Source organism: Aristolochia californica, unplaced genomic scaffold (genome assembly GCF_029961685.1).
Source record: "Aristolochia californica isolate CCGP_79_NKW_82.1479 unplaced genomic scaffold, dmAriCali1.0.hap1 SCAF_5, whole genome shotgun sequence".
Lineage (NCBI taxonomy): Eukaryota > Viridiplantae > Streptophyta > Magnoliopsida > Piperales > Aristolochiaceae > Aristolochia > Aristolochia californica.
In genome coordinates, this window is record NW_027182214.1 from 38,365,775 (window position 1) to 38,384,930 (window position 19,156).

The following is a 19,156-nucleotide window of genomic DNA, read 5'->3' on the forward strand; positions in this document are numbered from 1 at the left end:
TTTTAAAAAGAAGGTAAGACTGTCATATACCGTAAAAATAATTTGACACCCAACGATTTAATTGATTATACCAGATTTCTCTCATAACTTACGATTTCTGAATTATACATAAGAAAATCTAAATACTCATTAGCCAATCTTCATCACCTAAGGTATTATTGCTCAATAAGCCTCCAAAGAAGGACAAAAAAAATAAACGTAGACAGTAAACACCAGGCAGGTCCGGCCCCAGCCCGAGGTTCAGGATGATCCAGTCGGTAGCACTTTCGGAGACTTAAAACCATTTGTCCCACCATAAGAAAAGCTTGAAACAGTGCAAAGCAGTACACCGATACTTCACAAACAGTCGGAGCCAAATATGGAGCTTCCACTCCCAGAAGTCTACAGGGTCATTTGCCAGATAGAGCTCATTTCAGTTTCACAAACTCAAGAACGGTACAACACAGGAGCACCCTTTTTATTTGACGTAAGAGAATCTTTCCACTTCTCCTTTACATTAGTATCCGCGTTATTATCCTCAACATCACGAGTTTCGAATTTTGAACTGATCGCAGCAGAGATGAATAAGACCCTCTTTTTTTCCCTGCGACACACCAGCGAAGCTCTACATAATGAGATTCGGACATAAAGATAGACAATCATTACCAATCTCTTTACGAGGACCAAAAAAGCACTTATCAACTGAACCCATGCAATACTTCAACATTATTGGGATACTGCTGAAACCCACTAATGGTTTTCACGACCAACTCAATTTTGGTGATCTGAAAAGATCGACCCAGAAAGGTCTGAGATGTTACTACTTGCAAATGAAGCTGATTACCAAGTACTGACAACTACCCTCTATCCAGAGGTGTTCACAGTAGAAGGAAGAGTGTCTAAACATATAGATATATAGATAGACATATAGATATAAAGCCTTGCATACCTTTTAGACCATGAAAAGAAATTCTTCCATCAATTCTGCTCGTCCAAAACCTTGATGATCAGCAGCACTGGGTACATAGTAGTCCCCTCTAGATTCAGAAGGTGAGAAAGAAAGTGGCTGACGTTAATTATCAATATCAACCCACAAAGTCATGTAGGTAATGCCCTCCAAGATCCCTTTTTAATTGTCTGCTTTGGTTATCAAACCCACCAAAACCATAGGCATTATTGCTCTCCTCAATGCCAAAATGAGGGACAGCCAAAGGCAGAGGTTCAGACAAGTAGGTCACATTGTTTTGATGGAGCCCTAAAGTGAGGGAAACACCAGCATTTCCACGTGCCATGCTCCCACCAACTCCAACTGGAGGTAGATGGCTGGCCATGCTGTCATAAGTGAAATTCATCAACTGACCACTACCGTTTGGAATCTCAGAAAGTTCATTCCCACACCGTTTTGCAGATATATCTTGGTTTCTTTTGATAGAGCTATTCTGAAAAGGTTCACTGGAAGTGATAATCGGATCTACATGAGAACTGCTTTGTTTGTTCACATTCTGGCCATCACCTTCTGAAACCTTTTGACCTTGACTCATTTCTAGAGAATGGATTTCTTCAACCATGGGTTTCCAGAGCCTCACTCTAGCATTGATGAACCAGTTTGAGACCTACACATACATCATTGATTATGATATGGTTTTATATTATAAAAACACCATTTGGTAAGAGATGAATGGTTCACCATATTCTTTTTAACCCAACAAGTACCGGTGCATCAGCCAAAGCCTTAAGAATGTTCACTAAGGGCATTATAAAGGTAACTTCTGCATCCTATTAATCTACCCATAAGCTGGTATAATGTGAAAATCAGGTCGAATCAACTGATCCAGTTTAAAGGTTAGTAATCGGCAAGACTACAAAAGGATGGGTTCAATAAACTTTGATTCAAAAAGAGCACACAAGATACTCTAGTGCAATATCTGATTCACCAGGAAGACGGGAAGAACTTTAATTACCTGGTTCCTAGAGAGACCAGTCTGCTTGGCCAACATCTGCTTGTCTGTGTCAGTTGGATACCTGGAGAAAATAACAAATAGTTGATAAGAAAGATCAACAAACTTATCTTTCAATGCAAGATCACTAGGTGAACTTTGATGGTTACAAAAGCCAGAGATCCTCAAGACAGATTGGGGTTACCAAAAGAAACAAATGAAATGAGATTCAACTTAGATGGAGAACTCAGCCCCACATTTAATTTTGGAAAGCATCTATAAAACATACAACATCAACTGCAGACCAACTGCATCGCATTAGGCAGCTCTGAAGGCATAGTGCAAAAAAGGTTTACCATGCCATTTTGGCAAGCTTTACTTGTACATTGCACTGCCCTTTCAACCTTTTATGACTCAGCTTTTAATTTACAGGATGGAGAAAAAAAGCTAGATCTACTTACGGATGCAAAAAGTGTTCAAACAACCATGCTCGGAGAACAGCTACTGCTCGTTCAGGAAGCCCTCTTTGAGGACGCCAAATATGAGGTTGCTCAAGAATGCCTGGGCTATGAGCTGCTTGTTGATGGTGAAGGCTGTGATCGATTATCCTGAACTTAGGAACATCGTCCTTAACAAAGCTTTCTTCACCAATAGATTTGCGGAGCTGATCATTGATTGCATCTTTTAAGCACTGGAAGTGCTTTGATAAAGTTTTCAAAGCCAAAGATGTGAAAGGGGCTGCCATAGTGAGACCATGTACAGATTCAAATGATGCAACAACGGCTTGCATTTGTTGGTGGTATTGTTTGTATCTCCTGTAAACCTATAACAAAAGAGCCAAAACCAGAATGAAAGAGAGAGAGAGAGAGAGAGAGAGAATGTGTCCATTACAGAAAAATCACAATAGGAACAGTATGAATCAGGGGAAACCAGATAAAAAGTAAAATAAACAGGAACTGAAGACCAAGTTAAGATCTGCTGCTCCACATGGAACAGCAAATCTGTTTCCAACCAATCCAGTGGAGCTGTGAATAGGACCTATTCACATGGGGGTATGCCCACCCCTCAAAAACAATCAAGTGAGAACAAAAAAATCTATAAAAAGGTGCTGAATGAGCGCAGAAATGGCAACTCCTATATAGAATGTTTCCACAAAATTCTACACAGCTAATATTTAGTGGCTTTATTTCCAATTAGCCTACATAGGCTTTATTTATGGGTTACTGCACATCCATAGGTTTCAAATAATAACAATGCAACCCTCTGATATCAGAAAAATTACTAACATATTTAACTCATGTTTGGCATACAAAAAAGACATAAATACTCACATGCCTGTGATATTACAAGTCTTTTACAGTCCAGATTTATGAGTAATTCAATGTGGACCCATAAAAGTAATATAAGACCAACTAAACACTCATCCTAGAAAAAGTGATGGGAGACATGCCCATAAATTGATCAAGTCAGCCCTACATGACTTGCGCTGGCAAACATTGAACAACTCATCGTGTCTTTTAACATACTAAAGATATTAGAGTTAGCTAAAAGCACTAACTGATATGGCATGTAAATAATTACAGCAATGTCATAGGTGTATGAACACAAAATTTCAGAGTCCAGGTGAGATAGATATGTATGCCATATTTCAGGGGTGGTATCTAGGCAACCAACTCTTACCAATAGTAAGTGATACTGTAACAATTCTAGGCACCCAATTGGTGGCAGGTGCAGCAGCAGACAAGATAGAACTACTTTATGTACAAATAAATGGTACAATATGTCACTATAATTGATAACGAACCGAGCTTATTATTTTAACATATAGCCACTCATATTGTAACTAAAAGTAAGTTAAGTTAATCACATATTTACATACAAAATTCTATAGAGGCAACAAAATAAATTTGGTGCGAAAGCAAGCTAAAACATATAGGAAAACCCTTGTAAAATAATAAGCTTCATCTCGTATACATGCCTCACCAACAAGTTAATGACATTCAACACTATTTATATCTTTTGGACTCTTCATCAGCTTTGAGCTTTATATAAGACCACAAATTAGCAAGAAAGGTGAAAATCAATCCATAACTATGGTAGACTTAATGGCTTCAAGAAAAGCACCTTTTAGGTCATCCATGTTACCCTGTATAAAGATCAGATGCTAATCCAATTTATGGAATAGGAAGTTCCACTACAGAAGAGTTACAGTTATATGAGATAATCAATAAGAACACAACCAATACTACAAAAAAGTTATCCATTTGGAGAAAAATGAGAAGGCTGGCTTGTAAGCAATTCCAAAATGGACAAGACAGATACTGAACTCTCGCTTGTTTCACACTTTAATGTAATCTAACATTACCACAACATAATGTCTAGCATTCACCGTTAATGGCCAACCTAACCTTTGAAAATACTATGTTTAGTTAGGATTACAGTTGAAAATCTTATGTATAGTAGTCTTAAGTACCCTGAAACTACACGACTAAAATGATCACCTTCTAATGTATCTTGACGGCCACTCATAATGAAGATTCACAAATGACACCTCCAAATCAGTAAGCAGAAACCTCGAATAAAAATGGCTAATTAATATTGACAAGACTTGTCAACATCTACTTGGCAGATGACAGTCTTGGATGCCTCCTTGAACAAGGGAAGCTGACACTGATCTATGGCCTGGAAAGAGAGAATGCATCACTACCACCTGACATGTGTTTCAAACTGAACAATTTTACAGAAAAAAAAAAAAAAAAAACCAGTAGAATTACCTTCAATTTTATCTAAGGTTTGAACCTCTACTGAGAAGAAACACAAGCATACACCTTAGATAACGACTAACAAGGCGATTTGGGAATAGTGAAAGCTATTTGCGTTTGAGACAAATAAATAGTTACTTGAGCAGCAAAAGCAAGTTACTGTTCCCAACCCAACAACCCAATACAGAGTAAATGGACTGACGCAAATGAGAACCAGGGAAATGCTCTTGTACTCGCACAAAAAGTGAGAGCTAGATGTGTTAGGGTGCAAGAGAATAAACGTTCACCAGTTACCAACAATGAGATATATGCCATTGAATCCTAAACTTTAATTGAAAGTTGAAAAGCTGCCGACAAAACATCATGCAGAAAAAAAATCCTCTTCGCTCACTGAACTGCATTGACGAGAACAGCTTAAAAGGGAGCTTTTATTACGCTATTTAATGGTAAAGAACGTTAAGTAGCAAAAACAACGACCAACAGGAAGATGAAAGTAGACTCGAGATAGATACCGATACCTCATCCAACATCGATATAAGCCTTGTCTTCTTCCTCCGATACTCCCCAGAGTCGGCACTGGGGCCAACCCCTACTGGGTCGTCGATTATTTCGCTGTCACTCATCCTCTCCATCTCCACATCCATGGCGGAGATCTTCTCGAAGTAAGCTCCCTGACCGACGTTGCAATACTCCGCCAGCAGCTGCTGGGCCGGCTTCAAGAACCTCGACCCTTTCAAGACCTCAGCATAACCCGTGAAAGGGCCGACCGGACCGGCGCTCCGGGAGATGTCTCCACCAATAACTGCATAGCTTCCCACACCTTTGTCGCCTAACATGGAAGCATCGCCATTGAATGTGTGAGAAGAGAGCGAGAGCGATAAACCTTGCGTTGCTAGCATCGAGCTTTGACCCATAGGGAAAGTTTGCGGAGGCTTAAATAAAGCTCTAGCATCGTGAAAGGACTGATTGAAATCTCGGAAACCCGAGGGCTCGGAGGCAGCATAAAGAAACGGGTTACTCATACTGCTTCCGGGGTTTATAGAAAGAGAAGGCGGAAGATCGAACAAAAGATGAGAAGAAGAAGAAGAAGTGGAAGAAGAAGAAGAGGAGCAGGAAGACGAAGAAGAAGAAAAGAAGGGATCGCTCCTTTCAAAGGTTTGTCCGAAACCCATCAAGCTGAGGTTTTCCTCCTTGACAGCAGGATGAAGAGAGAGCGGACCCTGTGGATGGATGAAACTATCCCCCGTCACGCACCCTACCATGGGATCATAAACCGAGTGTAACCCCGTACACCCCTCCAAACTCCGCAGCTTATCACGTCTACTCTGCTGCGGGACATGAAAAGCTCCAAGCTCAAAGCCCTCGGACATCTCAGCGGCAAAGGATTGAAACCCGATCAAAAGAAGGCTAATTGAGGAAGGTGCAAACTAAACAGTAGAGCAAAGGCAACACGAACAGTTCCGAGTCCCGACCGAGACGATGCAAAGTATCAAGGACAGGTAAAACACCAGATTTAATGATGATGTATTAGAGTTCTCTACTAATCCCTACTTCTCTTCCACTTCCAGTTCTGGCAAACTCGCTGAATGAGAGAGAGAGAGAGAAATGGGTTAGAACTGCTGAAAGGAAAGGTATGATGGTGACCGACAGATGCCACGCGAGTGCAGGAGCAGAGGCCATGAAGGTAAGGCCTGAGCACCCACCTAGGGTGACCGACACGGCCGGTGGAGGAGCTGAAAAGAGGACAGCAAGACGCCAGTCCAGGGTCAGTAAGAACGTCTGACAGTGGATTTTGGAGAAGATGGAGTGTAAAAACTAAAAAAGAGAAAGAAGATAGCTTTTCTTAGGTTCAGATTTTAGAGAAGCCGCTGTAGCCTAGCCTGGAACAGGTGCTGCTGACGCAGGTGGAGAGCCCCCACCTTTAAGGCTTTAACGTACTCCTCGATCCTCACATCATTTTTTTTTTTTTACTACATTACCCAAACCTACCTCGTATTTATTTATTTTACTCCCAATGAAATTACCGATTAACCCCCCCTTCTCTTAATCGCCATCTCGATCAGGGGCAGTTTGGTTATTTTCCGGTTGTCGTCATCGTCCACCACGCGTCGGGCATCTGACAGGGGAGGCCGTACGGTTTTGAAAAATAAAGGAAGAGTAAGAAGACGGTCAAAATGACGTCGGCGAGTACGGGCACTGCGGGTGGGTAGGGGGGCTGGCGACCGCCAGATCTATTGCTTGCGGGGACCTGACCGCCCGTGACTGCCGTCGATTACCCAAACGGAGGGTTTTAAGGAAACTTTCTGATTAAACACCCGTGCCTCCTACTGTTCATTTCCTGCGCTTTCTTTACAGGAAAGACGAAAATGGTGGAAAGATCTGCTCACTCCTTTCGCGCTCTTTTGCTCAAGGCTAAAGAGGAAAGACGGGATTAAAGAAATGGCTTCCGTGATATTCACGGAGGAAGAGGCAGAAAGCGAGAACTGTTCGGCCCGTCAACGGACGCTGGTAAAAAGTTCCGCAGGAAAAACCCCGGAAAATATATTTTCTTTGTTTCCCGAAAAAGAAAGGAAATCTTCTCCGGAGTTGTGAATTTTTCTCGAGCGGAGCAATGGCGCAGCCGCTGCGTTTGCTGAAGGCCGTCCCTGCCCCACTGCCCCCTCCGTTGAACTCCCGGACATGTCGACGAACGGTGTACTGTCGACCGTATACGTATCTGCAAGTAGGCGTTCCTCTATTGTAGACGGAAGGCAAGGGATGCGTTCACGGGAGAGATTCTGAAGAAATCGGAAAACGAGTACGTCCAGGGTTTGATCAGTAATTAATTATTGTGGACAGGGAGGTCTTCCACGACAAAAAAGTCCGGACAAAATTCTCCGCGATTTGTTCAGTGACTAATGTCCCTCAATTTCACTGCCTCTAGCTGATGTCTCTCTCTCAAATATTGTGCTTCTTGTTAAGTGGATTAATTAATAATGACAAAGCGCAAAAATAAATGTCTAAGTGTGTTTATACCAAGGGACTTGAGAAAGTGAGTTTAGAACACAGGAAGAGAAAGAAAAAAATAAATAAAAAAAATAAATAAAGGGTTTTTTTTTCTCTGTTTGAATACGAAGAAGAGAGAGAAAATATATAAAAAAAATTTATTTAGTAAGTACAAAATAAAAATTAGTAATACTTTAGAATTTTGATGATTTTCTCTTAATTTTATGTGTTTTTTTAGAAATAAATCCATTAACTAAGAGAGAAAAATAAATTTCTCTTATATTTTCTTTTCTCTTTGAAAATCTATATTTTCACTGGAAAAATGATTTTTTTATTTTTTATTTTTTTACATTTTCCAAACATACCCTTAGAATCAAGTATATATTGGCTCTATAAACATGGGTGTCACATGTGCTACACTAAAAATTGTTTTTAATAAATTTTATAAAAATAATTACTTTTAGCATACCTATATAACTTTTTAAAATTATATTAATTAAATTCAAGATGCATATATTTGGAGGAAGTATGTATCCAATTGTCTGTTTGGACTACATGAAAGCCTAGGAGTCATGTCTTAGAAAATCACAAAAAAATTATGAAAAATAAAAAATTTAATTTAATTACATTAGTATGCACACATAACAATATAGAATGGAAATTCTAAATACTCTTGAAAAACTAAAAGTGAGGAGCTTGGAATGTATGTGGTAAGACAATAAATAACATAACAACATAAGTATGACATATTTTGTTATAATAAATTAATAAATAGCTCTTACACAAATTACAAATGTAAAATATCAAAAGAAAGAGGAATTCTAGTGTGGAACTCATATGCAGGCCTACCTTCCAAGAACACACGTTCATTGATACAAATTACTTTCGAATTGTGGCTCAAATATTAATTAATTTATTTTTATTATTTTAATTCATATTATATATTAACTACTAATATTTATTTTTTATTTATATCATTTTGTTGTATACATACTTATTTAATATTTTAATCTCATCCCTATGTACCATTTTAATTATTTGTAATTTTAAATATTTGTTTAACTTCATAAGTTAAAATCTTTGAGTGCACAAAAGTTATTACATGTTACCATTAAAAAAATGGTACATACTTATAGTTTACAATTCAACATGTTACCTAATTATTTCATTATAAGCTATTAATTTAGGTCTTATTAGTAAAACTTAGGTAGGTTTATTAGTGTTTTACTAAATTATACGTGTAACACACTACAAAAAAAAATAGTTTTCCGATGAAATTATTTTCACTAGTAAAACAATCTTTACACCTTTGTCTTTATTGGTGAATTTTATTTTTCATAGGTAAAAGATTTTCGACCAAAAGTTGCTTGCCCTAAGAAAACTTTTATTGTTTGGAAGATCCCCGTTTACAATCATTTTGATTATAATAAAAACTTACGACAATAATAGTGCACATTAAGTATGTCTTGTAGCACGAAATAGGCCCAAAGAAAATTTTTGGCAGCATTTTTTGTCAAACAGACAAGACCATCTCAATAGGCCTGAGAAGACGATTTGTTGGTTGGAGGAAGAGATTAGTCAAGCCTTTCCTAATCTCTCCTTCTCCTCTCAAATTCATGGTTAGTACCTTTCCCCTCCTTTCTCGTCTCTTTTTCTCTTTTCCTTTTAGTTCTATTTCAATCTCCCTCTCTCCCTCTCTCACTCTACTTTACTTCTTTCTTTCCCTTTTTTTTTTTTACTTTGTTGGATTTAGGATCCCGTGATAAGGTCCTCGATTAAAGTGGTGGGAGAGGAGAGGAAAAAGAAGAAGAGGAGAAGAAAGGAGAGGAAGAAAGAAGAGAAGAGGAAAAAGAGAGAAGGCTAGAGAGAGATGGAGCTCATGAGAGCTTGGGAGAAGGGAAAAAGGCTAGGGAAAAATTTGAGAGAAGAGGGGAAGGTTTGAATGATCTACCCCTCACTGTGAGCTTTTATTTATAGTTTATGAGAGAGTGTTATAATGATTACAATGCCTTTTAAGGCTACAACCTTTCAAAAAGGAAAAGGCATAAGTGTCTATACATCATCTTACATAATTACACCCTTATGTCATCCTTATGAGATAACACTTATTTACCCTTTGTGCCACCTACTTGACGTGGACATGCATATTAGCTTAATGCCACTTGAGGTGTCTTCTAACACTCCCCTTCAAGCTGATGGGGAGAAAACATTGTAGATACCCAACTTGCCGCTCATAGTGGTTAAGATCTTGAATGTAACTGGTTTTGTGAGAATGTCTGTCACTTGCCCTTCCGATCAAACATGACTAAGAGATAAGATACCAGCCTAAAATTTCTCTCGTATAAAATGACAGTCTACCTCAATGTGTTTTGTCCTCTCATGGAAGACATGATTTGAAGTGATATGAATAGACACTTGGTTGTCACAATATAATTTTATAGAAGCTCCTTTATAGAATTTCAATTTAGTAAGAAGGGAACTGATCCATATAAACTAACTTACTATGTGGGTCATAGCTCTATACTTTGCCCCTGCATTGGACCTTGCAACCACATTCAACTTTTTGTTTCTCCATGTTACTAGGTTACCTCCAACTAAGGTACATTACCCCGAATGGACTTCCTGTCAACGGGTGATCCAACCCAATCTACATATGAGAAACCTTCTATGTTATAGTGACCATGATTCGTATAGAGAATCCCTTTTTGCGGAGCTCTTTTTAAATATCTTAGTATCCTTTCCAAGGTTTGCCAATGGGTAAATTGTGGTTTGTGCATATATTGACTCGCCACACTCACTGCATATGATATATCTGGTCTTCTCACCATAGATCAATCTTCCCATAAAATTCTAATATTTACCTATATCAACATCTTCTCCAGAGCTTGCACATAACTTTACATTAGCATTCATAGGAGTATTTGCATGTCGACTCCCCATCTTCCATGTATCTTCTAGTAGACCCAAACATACTTTCTCTGAGATAATACAATTCCATGCTTGGACTGGAATATCTCAATTCTCAGAAAATATTTTAGAAGTCCAAGATCTTTTATTTAAATTCTTGACATTATCTTTTCTTTGACTTCTTTTATGATGTTTCCATCACTACCGATTAAGACAATATCATCCACATAATCTGCTAGTATTACTTTCCCTTGTAAGGTATCCTTGATGAAGACAAAATGAACTACTGAGCACCAGTTCAATCCAAACCATAACATTGCTAGAATAAATTTATCAAACCAAGCCAGAGGAGATTGTTTAAGTCGAAACCCCTCAACCACAAACCAAGTGGTTGATGCAAACATATCTCCTCTTTTATGTCCCCATTCAAAATATCATTTTTGACATCTAATTGAAATACATGCCAAAAGGAATTAGCATTTAGAGATAATAAGATGTGTACAAAGTTTAATTTAACCACTGGGGAAAAAGTTTCCTCATAATCCACTCCATAACACTGAGTGTATCCCTTGGCAACGAGTCGAGCTTTGAGGCGAGCAACAAAACTATCAGGATTATGTTTTATAGTAAAACCTCATTCACAACCCATGGGTTTCTTGCCGGGAGGAAGATGAACAAGGGCCTAAGTATGATTCTCATATAAGGCATGCATTTTTTCTTCCATAGCAACATTCCATCCTGGATGTTTCAAAGCCTTAGAGGGATCCGTAAACTCCACAAGTGTGGTGTTGGCCGAGTCTTCAGAGGGGCAGAGGAAGATTTGCATCAAGGGGCACAACTAGTTTTGGAGATGGTGGCATTGATGAAAGACCCGGGGGTGCATCTTTTGAAAAAATAAAAGGGTGCATACTAAAAATAGGCGACATCCCTCGAGGCAATTATCCTTTTAAGAGAGGGATTATAATAGACATAGCTTTTTTGGATACTAGAGTAACCCAAAAAAAATGCACTTAAGTGATTTCGGCTCAAGTTTACTCTTTTAAGGAGATGTGATATGAACAAAGGATGTGCAACCAAAAAATTTCAAAGGAAGGGAAAGAAGTCTTCAAATGGAAATAATAATGAGTATGATAATTTATGGCTAAGGACTGACGAAGGTAGCCTATTAATAAGAAAGCAAGTTGTAAGAATGGTACGAGGCCAATAGAAGTAGGGTACCTTGATAGAGTAGAGGAAGCCATGAGCTACTTCATGGAGATATTGGTTTTTTCTTTCAGTTACACCATTTTATTGAGGGGTTTAGGCACATGATGTTTGATGAATAATGCCATTATCATGACAAAATGATTGAAAATCACTAGATAGGCACTCTTTAGCATTATCTAATCGAAACACTTGTATTTGTTTTGCAAAGTGAGTAGACACCACAACTTAAAAAATTCGAATAGGGAGAAAATTTCAAATAGTTCTTTAAAAAGAAAGAGTCATGTGACTCAAGTAAAGTCATCAACAAAGGTGACAAAGTACTTGAGATATGTTCAAGACACAGAGTCCCCATACATTAGAATGAATTAATGAAAATGGAGCAATACCTTTAAGTTCAGTTCAAGGAGAATATGATGTCCTCTGGTGTTTGCTTAATTGACAAAATTCAGAATTGAAATTTGGTAAAACTTTTAAGGATGGAAATAAGTACTGAAGTGTTGTGGTGGATGGATGACCAAGCTAGTTGTGCCATAACTTGCCTCTGCCATATAAGTAACATTCCTAGTGATTAGAGGCAAGTTCAATTAATACAGGCCCCCTGTTCATGATCGCCACCAATCATCAGTTTCGTTGTGAGATCCTAGAAGACACAAGAAGAAGGTGAGGTGGTGATGGAGCAATTAATGTTAGGAATTAAATGCCCTAATTTTAAATTAACGAGAACAATAATAATAATCATGGAATAAAGGAAAAGCAAGCACGAAAGCAAACAAAAAGATTTATACAGGTTCACCTCAAGGTGAAACTACGTCTTGTCTTCCGCCGTTGTAGTAATCCACTATGAAGATGAAATAGTTTACAAGAGAAATCACACACTTACAGGTGTTTCTCTCTAACCTCTCGGGCTGCAACTCAAGATGCTCCTTGGATTAAGATGATTAAACCCTAATAGTGGCGCCCCTCAATTATAAAGAGAAAATTAGGGCAACCGCTATACAAGAGTAAAATTCTCAAACTGCCCTTAATGAAATAATAGTCAATATATCGTGGATCGAACGGGGGCTCCGCCCCCTTCCAACCCCACGGCGACCTTACCGCGAAGGTTGATCCGTGACCAACTCTGTGCATCAATTAGGCTCCACAACTTAACAATTAAAATGTTTGGTTAACTGGCTAATAGATAACAAGTTTAAAGAAAATTGAGAGACAAATAAAACATCAATAAGCAAAAGAGATGGATTAACAAGGGATGATCCCTTCCCAAGAACTTTGGTTTGGGATCCGTCGACAATGGTAATAAAGTTACTTGGTAGACATGGAGATAGAGAATGTAACAAATTCTTATCGCCTATAAGATACTCAGAGGCCCCAGAGTCTATAATCCAAGATGAAGAGGAGAGTTGGAGATGGACCCAAGCCCATATCACCAAGGAAGGCCCACACGTCTAAGTGTATGGAAGATGGGCTCAAGCCCACAAGACTAAGTAAGATCCACATATCCAAGAGAGGTGAAAGATGGGCTCAAGCCTACATACCAAGGAGAAGGTCCATAGGCCCACGATTGATGACATTATAGTACATAAAGAGTTATCTCATAAAGATGACATTGATGTAATTAGTTTAAGTTTTAGGGGTATTATTATAATATTATAATCTTATTCATTTATAAATTGAGCCTCAGGGGGAGGGTTAGGACAAGTTCATAGCCCTTTTTTCCTCGTATTTTCTCCCAATGAATCCCTCTCTCTTTTTCTCCATAAGATAAATCCGCTTAGTCTTGAAAATCAACGAGGAGGAAGTGGTTAAAAGCATGCTTGAAGTAGTGGTGGTAGTAATAGTAGTTGAAGGTGTTGGAGAAGATGGAGGAGATACCATCACAATTTTCATTTTTTGGAAGAGATCATAACTATCATCAATGAGAGTTTGATTTCCTTGTTGTGACTTGGACTAGGCAACATTCCTCATTTTGAACCGAGGCTTGGTTGATAGTGACCCGGTCTGGTTTGCCATGAAGCTTCCAACAGGTATCCACCAAATGGTGCAATCCACCACAATGAGTGTATACCCAATTGTCTGATCTTGAAGGACCCGAGCCATTCCTATCACTTCTTGCTTAACCTCTATAATTTCTACCGCACCCTCGGGTGTGTTAAGTTTTGGAGCCAAATCAATGTCCTACGCTGAGTTAGTATGTGGATTGACCTTCCGGGTAAGGTCGTTGTGGGGGTTAGGAGGGGGGCGGGGAACCCCCCTCTCGAGGGTGTGAGGGCAGAGCCCCTATCGGATCCACGATATATTGATTTCTGTTTCATTAAGGGTAGTTTGGAGATTTACACTTGTAATCTGGTTGCCCTAATTTTCTTTTTATATTTGGGGGCATCATTGTTAGGGTTTTTGTTATGGACCCTATTGCTGGTCGAGTCATTCAGAGGCGTCGTGACTGAGTCAGTTACTTAGTCATTAAGTTAATTTACTTTTTAAAGTTAAATATCATGGAGGGGCATATCTATAATTTTGTGCGCTTGAACCTTGTTAGCTTGAACCCTACTTAAGGGTGAAAGGAATGAGAAAAGGGAAGTCTTGATTTTAGGTTAAATAAGGGATTTGGAAATCTCCGCAGTGAGCTCTAGGGTGTGTATTTTTCTCAACGAACCTAAGGATGTGCATTCTCCTCAATGAACTTAAGGTTTCAAGTTCCCTTTTGAGCTTGGGTTTCTCCTCCTTCTTCCCAGCGACTCGTTGTGTGAGATCCGGGACCGCAACAACTTGGTATCAAAGCAAGAACACAATGAGCGATTCTTCAATATTGGAGAAAATACTTGCCATACTCCAGGATATGAGCAAAACAGTAAGAAAGATGATGCGTCATTCTTCCATTGACACGTCTGAGAAATGAACCACAATCGAGACACGTCTTGTTAGGGTCTCAGAGGGGAAGGTCACCGTTCCGGAAGAAGACAGTGCAGCCTCTATCTTGACGAATAATTTTGGCCATCCCAAAGTGAGTTGACCTAAATTCTCCGAGCTTAGAAATCCAAAGCCGAACTCCAAATGCAAAGCCCAAAGTCTGGAAATCCGAAGTCATGGAGACTAGAAATTTTTGAGCTGCCTCTGTCTCAGGTTATAATTGCTGTCGTCCTGAAGTCGTTCGACCTCAAATCTCCGAGCAGGGAAATCCAGAGCCTGGAAATCCGAAGTTGTGGAGGTTGGAAATCCAAATTTGATGGTTCCTTGTGCAAAGTGCTCTTCGAAACAGCCTAATTTTGGTTCGGAAGTCGTCAACGAGTGCCAACCCCATGCTAAATTTTGGGTACTGTTCACCGAAAAAAAAAGGTCAGGTTCTACTTCATATGAGGCTTAAAAGTTTTCTACCCAACAACTTCACTTTTCCACCGTTAGCGGTTTATACGAATAGGAAGGCAATAAAAATCCAGAGACTTTGATTTTTTAGTGGAAATAGTTGCCTTGGTGGAAGATGAGAAGTCTGGACCAATGTGTTTCGATCTGAAATTGCTCCAACAAGATGAGGCTCCTGATAGTGGTGTTGTTGACGGAATGGAGGTTCCCTTCGTTGTTGCTGCGTGTGAGAACATAATCAGGTATGAAATCTTTGTTAATGATTTTATTGAGCCACACAACATGATAAAAATGTGTGTTCGATAGCGTGACCCAAATATAGTAGTAAGGTATGCAAGTCTTCTACCACATCCTCATATCGTGTTCATTTCTATCATACATTGATTGGAAAAGAAATGAGAGCTGATGTCTGCCTTGATTGCCTTTGATGTATCCAAACTGAAGTTCAAATGCCATAATATGTATGTATGCCGCACTATTATTGATGTTTGTGGGCTCTGTGTTGATTACTTAAGGTCTAGGTATAATTTTGAGGGGCTGCTGGCTCAAAGGATTGTTCCTAATGTGTATGTCTTCAGCGGCCTCATGAATGTGAATGACCTTGATTTGAGTTATACAATGCATATCTACAAGCAAATGCAAATATTAAATGTCCCTGCTGATCTGGCGACATATAACATACTCCTAAAGGCCTGTTATCTGGATGGAAGGATAGAGAGGCCACAATACATTTACGAGGAAGTAAGACATATGGCATTAGTTGGGACCTGCCGATTGCATATCATAACCTACAACACAATTATAAAGGTTTTTACAGATGCCAAAATGTGGCAATTGGCATGGAAAATAAAAGCAGAGATGGTCTTTGATGGTGTTAGTCCCAATGTTGTCACCTGGTCATCATTGATAGGTGAAATTGCCAAAGCAGATCCAGTGGAGTGTGTAATTCACACATTTGTTGAAATGCTCCTCTCTGGCTATGCACCTAATGCTCAATGCTACAATGTGGCTCTTAATGCTTGTGTCGAGTCTTGCCAGTATGACCGTGCTTTTTCATTACTTCCATCTATTGATGAAGAATGACTTACAAATGGGAAATACAAATAATAACATTGATAGTGGGGACAACTCAGGTGAAAATGGGGCATGTAAGGTGGTTGCGCAAGGTTTTCTTGGTGAAGGTACTTGTGTTCTGTCAGAGATAGTAACTAAAAAAAGTAGGAGTTTAACCCTCCATCTTCAAGTGAGAAATTTTGTGCATGATGGTATCAAGTACATGGGAACACTTATAGTCTGGGCTGAAGAAACAGTTGCTGTAAGCAAGGTTGTAGAAGTCAATATGCAGCTTTTGAAAGCAATGGGGAATCCTCAGAGTGATGCACTGAGGATGATGAGATCAGTAACCTAACACTCGAGATGCTAATCATGTCTATATAAGAGGTGATCACTTTCCTGCTCAGCAGCTTTCCGTAGAGGCCCAAGAGGAATTTTTAGTTGTAGAGGAGTTGAAAGGACAGGCAACTACAAAAGTTTTATGTATTCAGAACAATAAACATGATCAATGGCAGCTAGATTTGCATGGCCTGCATGCTTCTGAAGCTATTTTTTCACTCAAAGACCCTCTTCACAGGATTAAAACTAACATGCCTTTTATTCATTTTGTATCAATGCTTTCTCCTGCTTATCGAGATGGAGTGAGTATGTCTTCTTCATCAAAATCTGTTGTGTGTCTTGAGATGAAGGAAGAGCTTCAAGCGGTAAAGAGATAGTAGTAGTGGCTCACTCAGACCAAATCATCCTTTGAAAACTTGCAAATTTTAGAGTTGTTTGATCTTGTCATTTTGACTACTGCCTACAAACCAGTGCTGAACATACAATCAATTCTGGAAGAGTCTGAAATTGTGAACTTGTATGGTGCACATATTTATTTGAGTACCTTGACAACACGGGGATGCAACAACCAGCATAGTTTTCCCACCCAACAATTTAACTATGGCTAGTTCCCTCCTAACTCTGCTAACATACCAAAGATGTGGACTAGTATGATTGCAGGGTATGATCAGAACGGGCAACCTGAAGAGGCTATTGGCTTCTTCAAGAAAATGGTGTCTACTGGTGTTAAGCTAGATGGTATTGTTGTTGTTTCAGTCCTCTCTTCTTGTGCCCAGTTGAAGGTGCTAGATATTGGTCTGTGGATTCATGACTTGGTTAATAGAGACAATATTCCTATGAGTAGCAAGATGGCAGTGGCCTTAGTTGACATGTATGCCAAATGTGGAGAAATCCAGGATGCCCATTGTGTATTTGATAGCATGGAGTAGCAAGTTCTACTAGCATGGAATGCTATCATTGATGGTTACTGCAAATTGGGAGATCTTACTAGTGCTCACTCACTCTTTGATCAAATGGACGACCAGGACATCACCACATTCAATTCAATGATCATTGGGTACATACAAGTTAAGGGTTTCACTGACGTTTTATTACTGTTTCCAAAACTACAAGCCTAGGGTTTAAAGTCTGATCCATTTACCATAGTGGGTTTATTCACAGGTTGCTCCAATCTGGGTGCATTAGATCAAGGGAAACTATTGCATGTTTACATCAAGGAAAGTTTTATTCATCAGGATGTCATTCTGGGAATAGCACTTGCCGACATGTATTCTAAGTGTGAGAGGATAGATCAATCCCACTTACTTTTCAACTGCATGTCGTAGAATGATGTTTTGTCTTGGACAACTATAATTTCAGGCCTTGCTATTCATGGGCAGGGAAAATTGGTTCTTGCATTTTTTTAGCTATGCGAACAAAGGCCTTAGGCCAAATAAGGTAACATACATTGGTGTTTTGTGCGCATGTAGCCATTTTGATCTTGTTGCAGAGGGCATTGTCCATTTCAAGGAGATGTTATCGATGTACACTATACAACCAGAGATTGAGCACTATGGGTGCATGGTGGGTCTTCTAGGCCATGCTGGTCTCCTAAAAGACACACTTAGTTCAACAGAGGCCAATGGAACCAAATGCTATCATCTGGGCATCCTTATTGGGGGCATCCAAAGTTCATAATGATATTGCTTTGGCTGAAAAGGCAGCTAAACATCTTCGTGTTCTCGAGCCACTGTAGGATGGAGTTTATGTACTCTTATTCAATGTTTATGCCGATTTAGGAAGGTGGGCTGATGCAGTTCATATCAGGAGCATGATAGAAGGCCGAGGTATTAGAAAGATAGCAGGGTGCAACTCTATTGTGGTGGGCAGTTGTGCTTGAAAATATCAAAAGGAGGATCAATAGGATTAGCAAGAAACTGAAGTTGGAAGACTATGCGCCAAGCACATCAGAAGTGTCGTCCTACCAAGCCTCCCTTGCCTTCGAGTTTGAGGACAAACTCTTTCTCCAAGGGGGAGTAATGTTATGGACCCTATTGTTGCCGAGTCATTCAGAGGCATCGTGGTTGAGTCAGTTACTTAGTCATTAGGTTACTTAGCCTTAAGTTAATTTATTTTTTTAAGTTAAATGCCATGGAGGGGCATATATGTAATTTTGTGCTCTTTAACCTTGCTAGCGTGAACCCTACTTACGTGTGAAAGGAATGAGAAAAGGGAAGTCTTGATTTTAGGTTAACAAGGGATTTGGAGTTCTCCGCAACGAGCTCTAGGGTGTGCGTTCTCCTCAATGAACCTAAAGATATGTGTTATCCTCAATAAAGGGTTTCAAGTTCCCCTTGGAGCTTGGGTTTCTCCTCCTCCTCCTTCATTCCTGCGAATTGCTGTGTGAGATCCGGGATCGTAACAGTTTCATCACCCAAAGTACTATCACCTGGAGTAAGATCATCAGTTGGAGGCTAGAAGAGGTTAGAGAAAAACACCTGTAAGTGTGCAATTTTTCTTGTAAACTATTTCATCTTTATAATAGATTATTGCAGTGGCAGAAGACAAGACGTAGTTTCACCTTGAAGCAAACCTGTATAAATCTTAATTGTTCTCGTGCTTGATTTTTCTTTCTTTAGTGATTATTATTAT

General features: G+C 39.3%; 1 protein-coding gene and 1 pseudogene across 2 annotated transcripts; one reads left to right on the forward strand and one right to left on the reverse strand.

The window, feature by feature from the left end:
• Nucleotides 1-56: 56 nt before the first annotated feature.
• LOC137966022 (BEL1-like homeodomain protein 9) lies at nt 57-6,396 on the reverse strand. 2 transcript variants are annotated; one of them, XR_011116174.1, is made up of 5 exons: nt 5,197-6,396; nt 2,378-2,739; nt 1,941-2,001; nt 929-1,592; nt 57-583 (listed from the first exon to the last, which is right to left on the reverse strand). XR_011116174.1 is itself a non-coding variant. In XM_068812461.1 (4 exons), exons 1-4 carry the CDS (start codon nt 6,046-6,048, stop codon nt 1,065-1,067), a joined length of 1,803 nt encoding a protein of 600 aa, XP_068668562.1. In that variant the 5' UTR covers nt 6,049-6,396; the 3' UTR covers nt 928-1,064. The 2 variants fall into 2 exon arrangements, 1 of the variants encoding a protein (XP_068668562.1); XM_068812461.1 differs by lacking the exon at nt 57-583 and having other exon boundaries at nt 928-1,592.
• A 9,881-nt stretch (nt 6,397-16,277) lies between these two features.
• On the forward strand, nt 16,278-18,533 carry LOC137965031 (pentatricopeptide repeat-containing protein At2g22410, mitochondrial-like; annotated as a pseudogene).
• The last annotated feature ends 623 nt before the right edge of the window (nt 18,534-19,156 follow it).

Bases quoted from the DNA above. Each gene is read 5' to 3' on its own strand.
- LOC137966022 (XM_068812461.1), bottom strand. From the start codon at position 6,048: ATGTCCGAGGGCTTTGAGCTTGGAGCTTTTCATGTCCCGCAGCAGAGT. The intron at 2,740-5,196 runs GTATCGGTATCT...CTTTTGTTATAG, and splicing joins TTATATCGATGTTGGATGAG to GTTTACAGGAGATACAAACA. The intron at 2,002-2,377 runs GTAAGTAGATCT...TATTTTCTCCAG, and splicing joins TTTGAACACTTTTTGCATCC to GTATCCAACTGACACAGACA.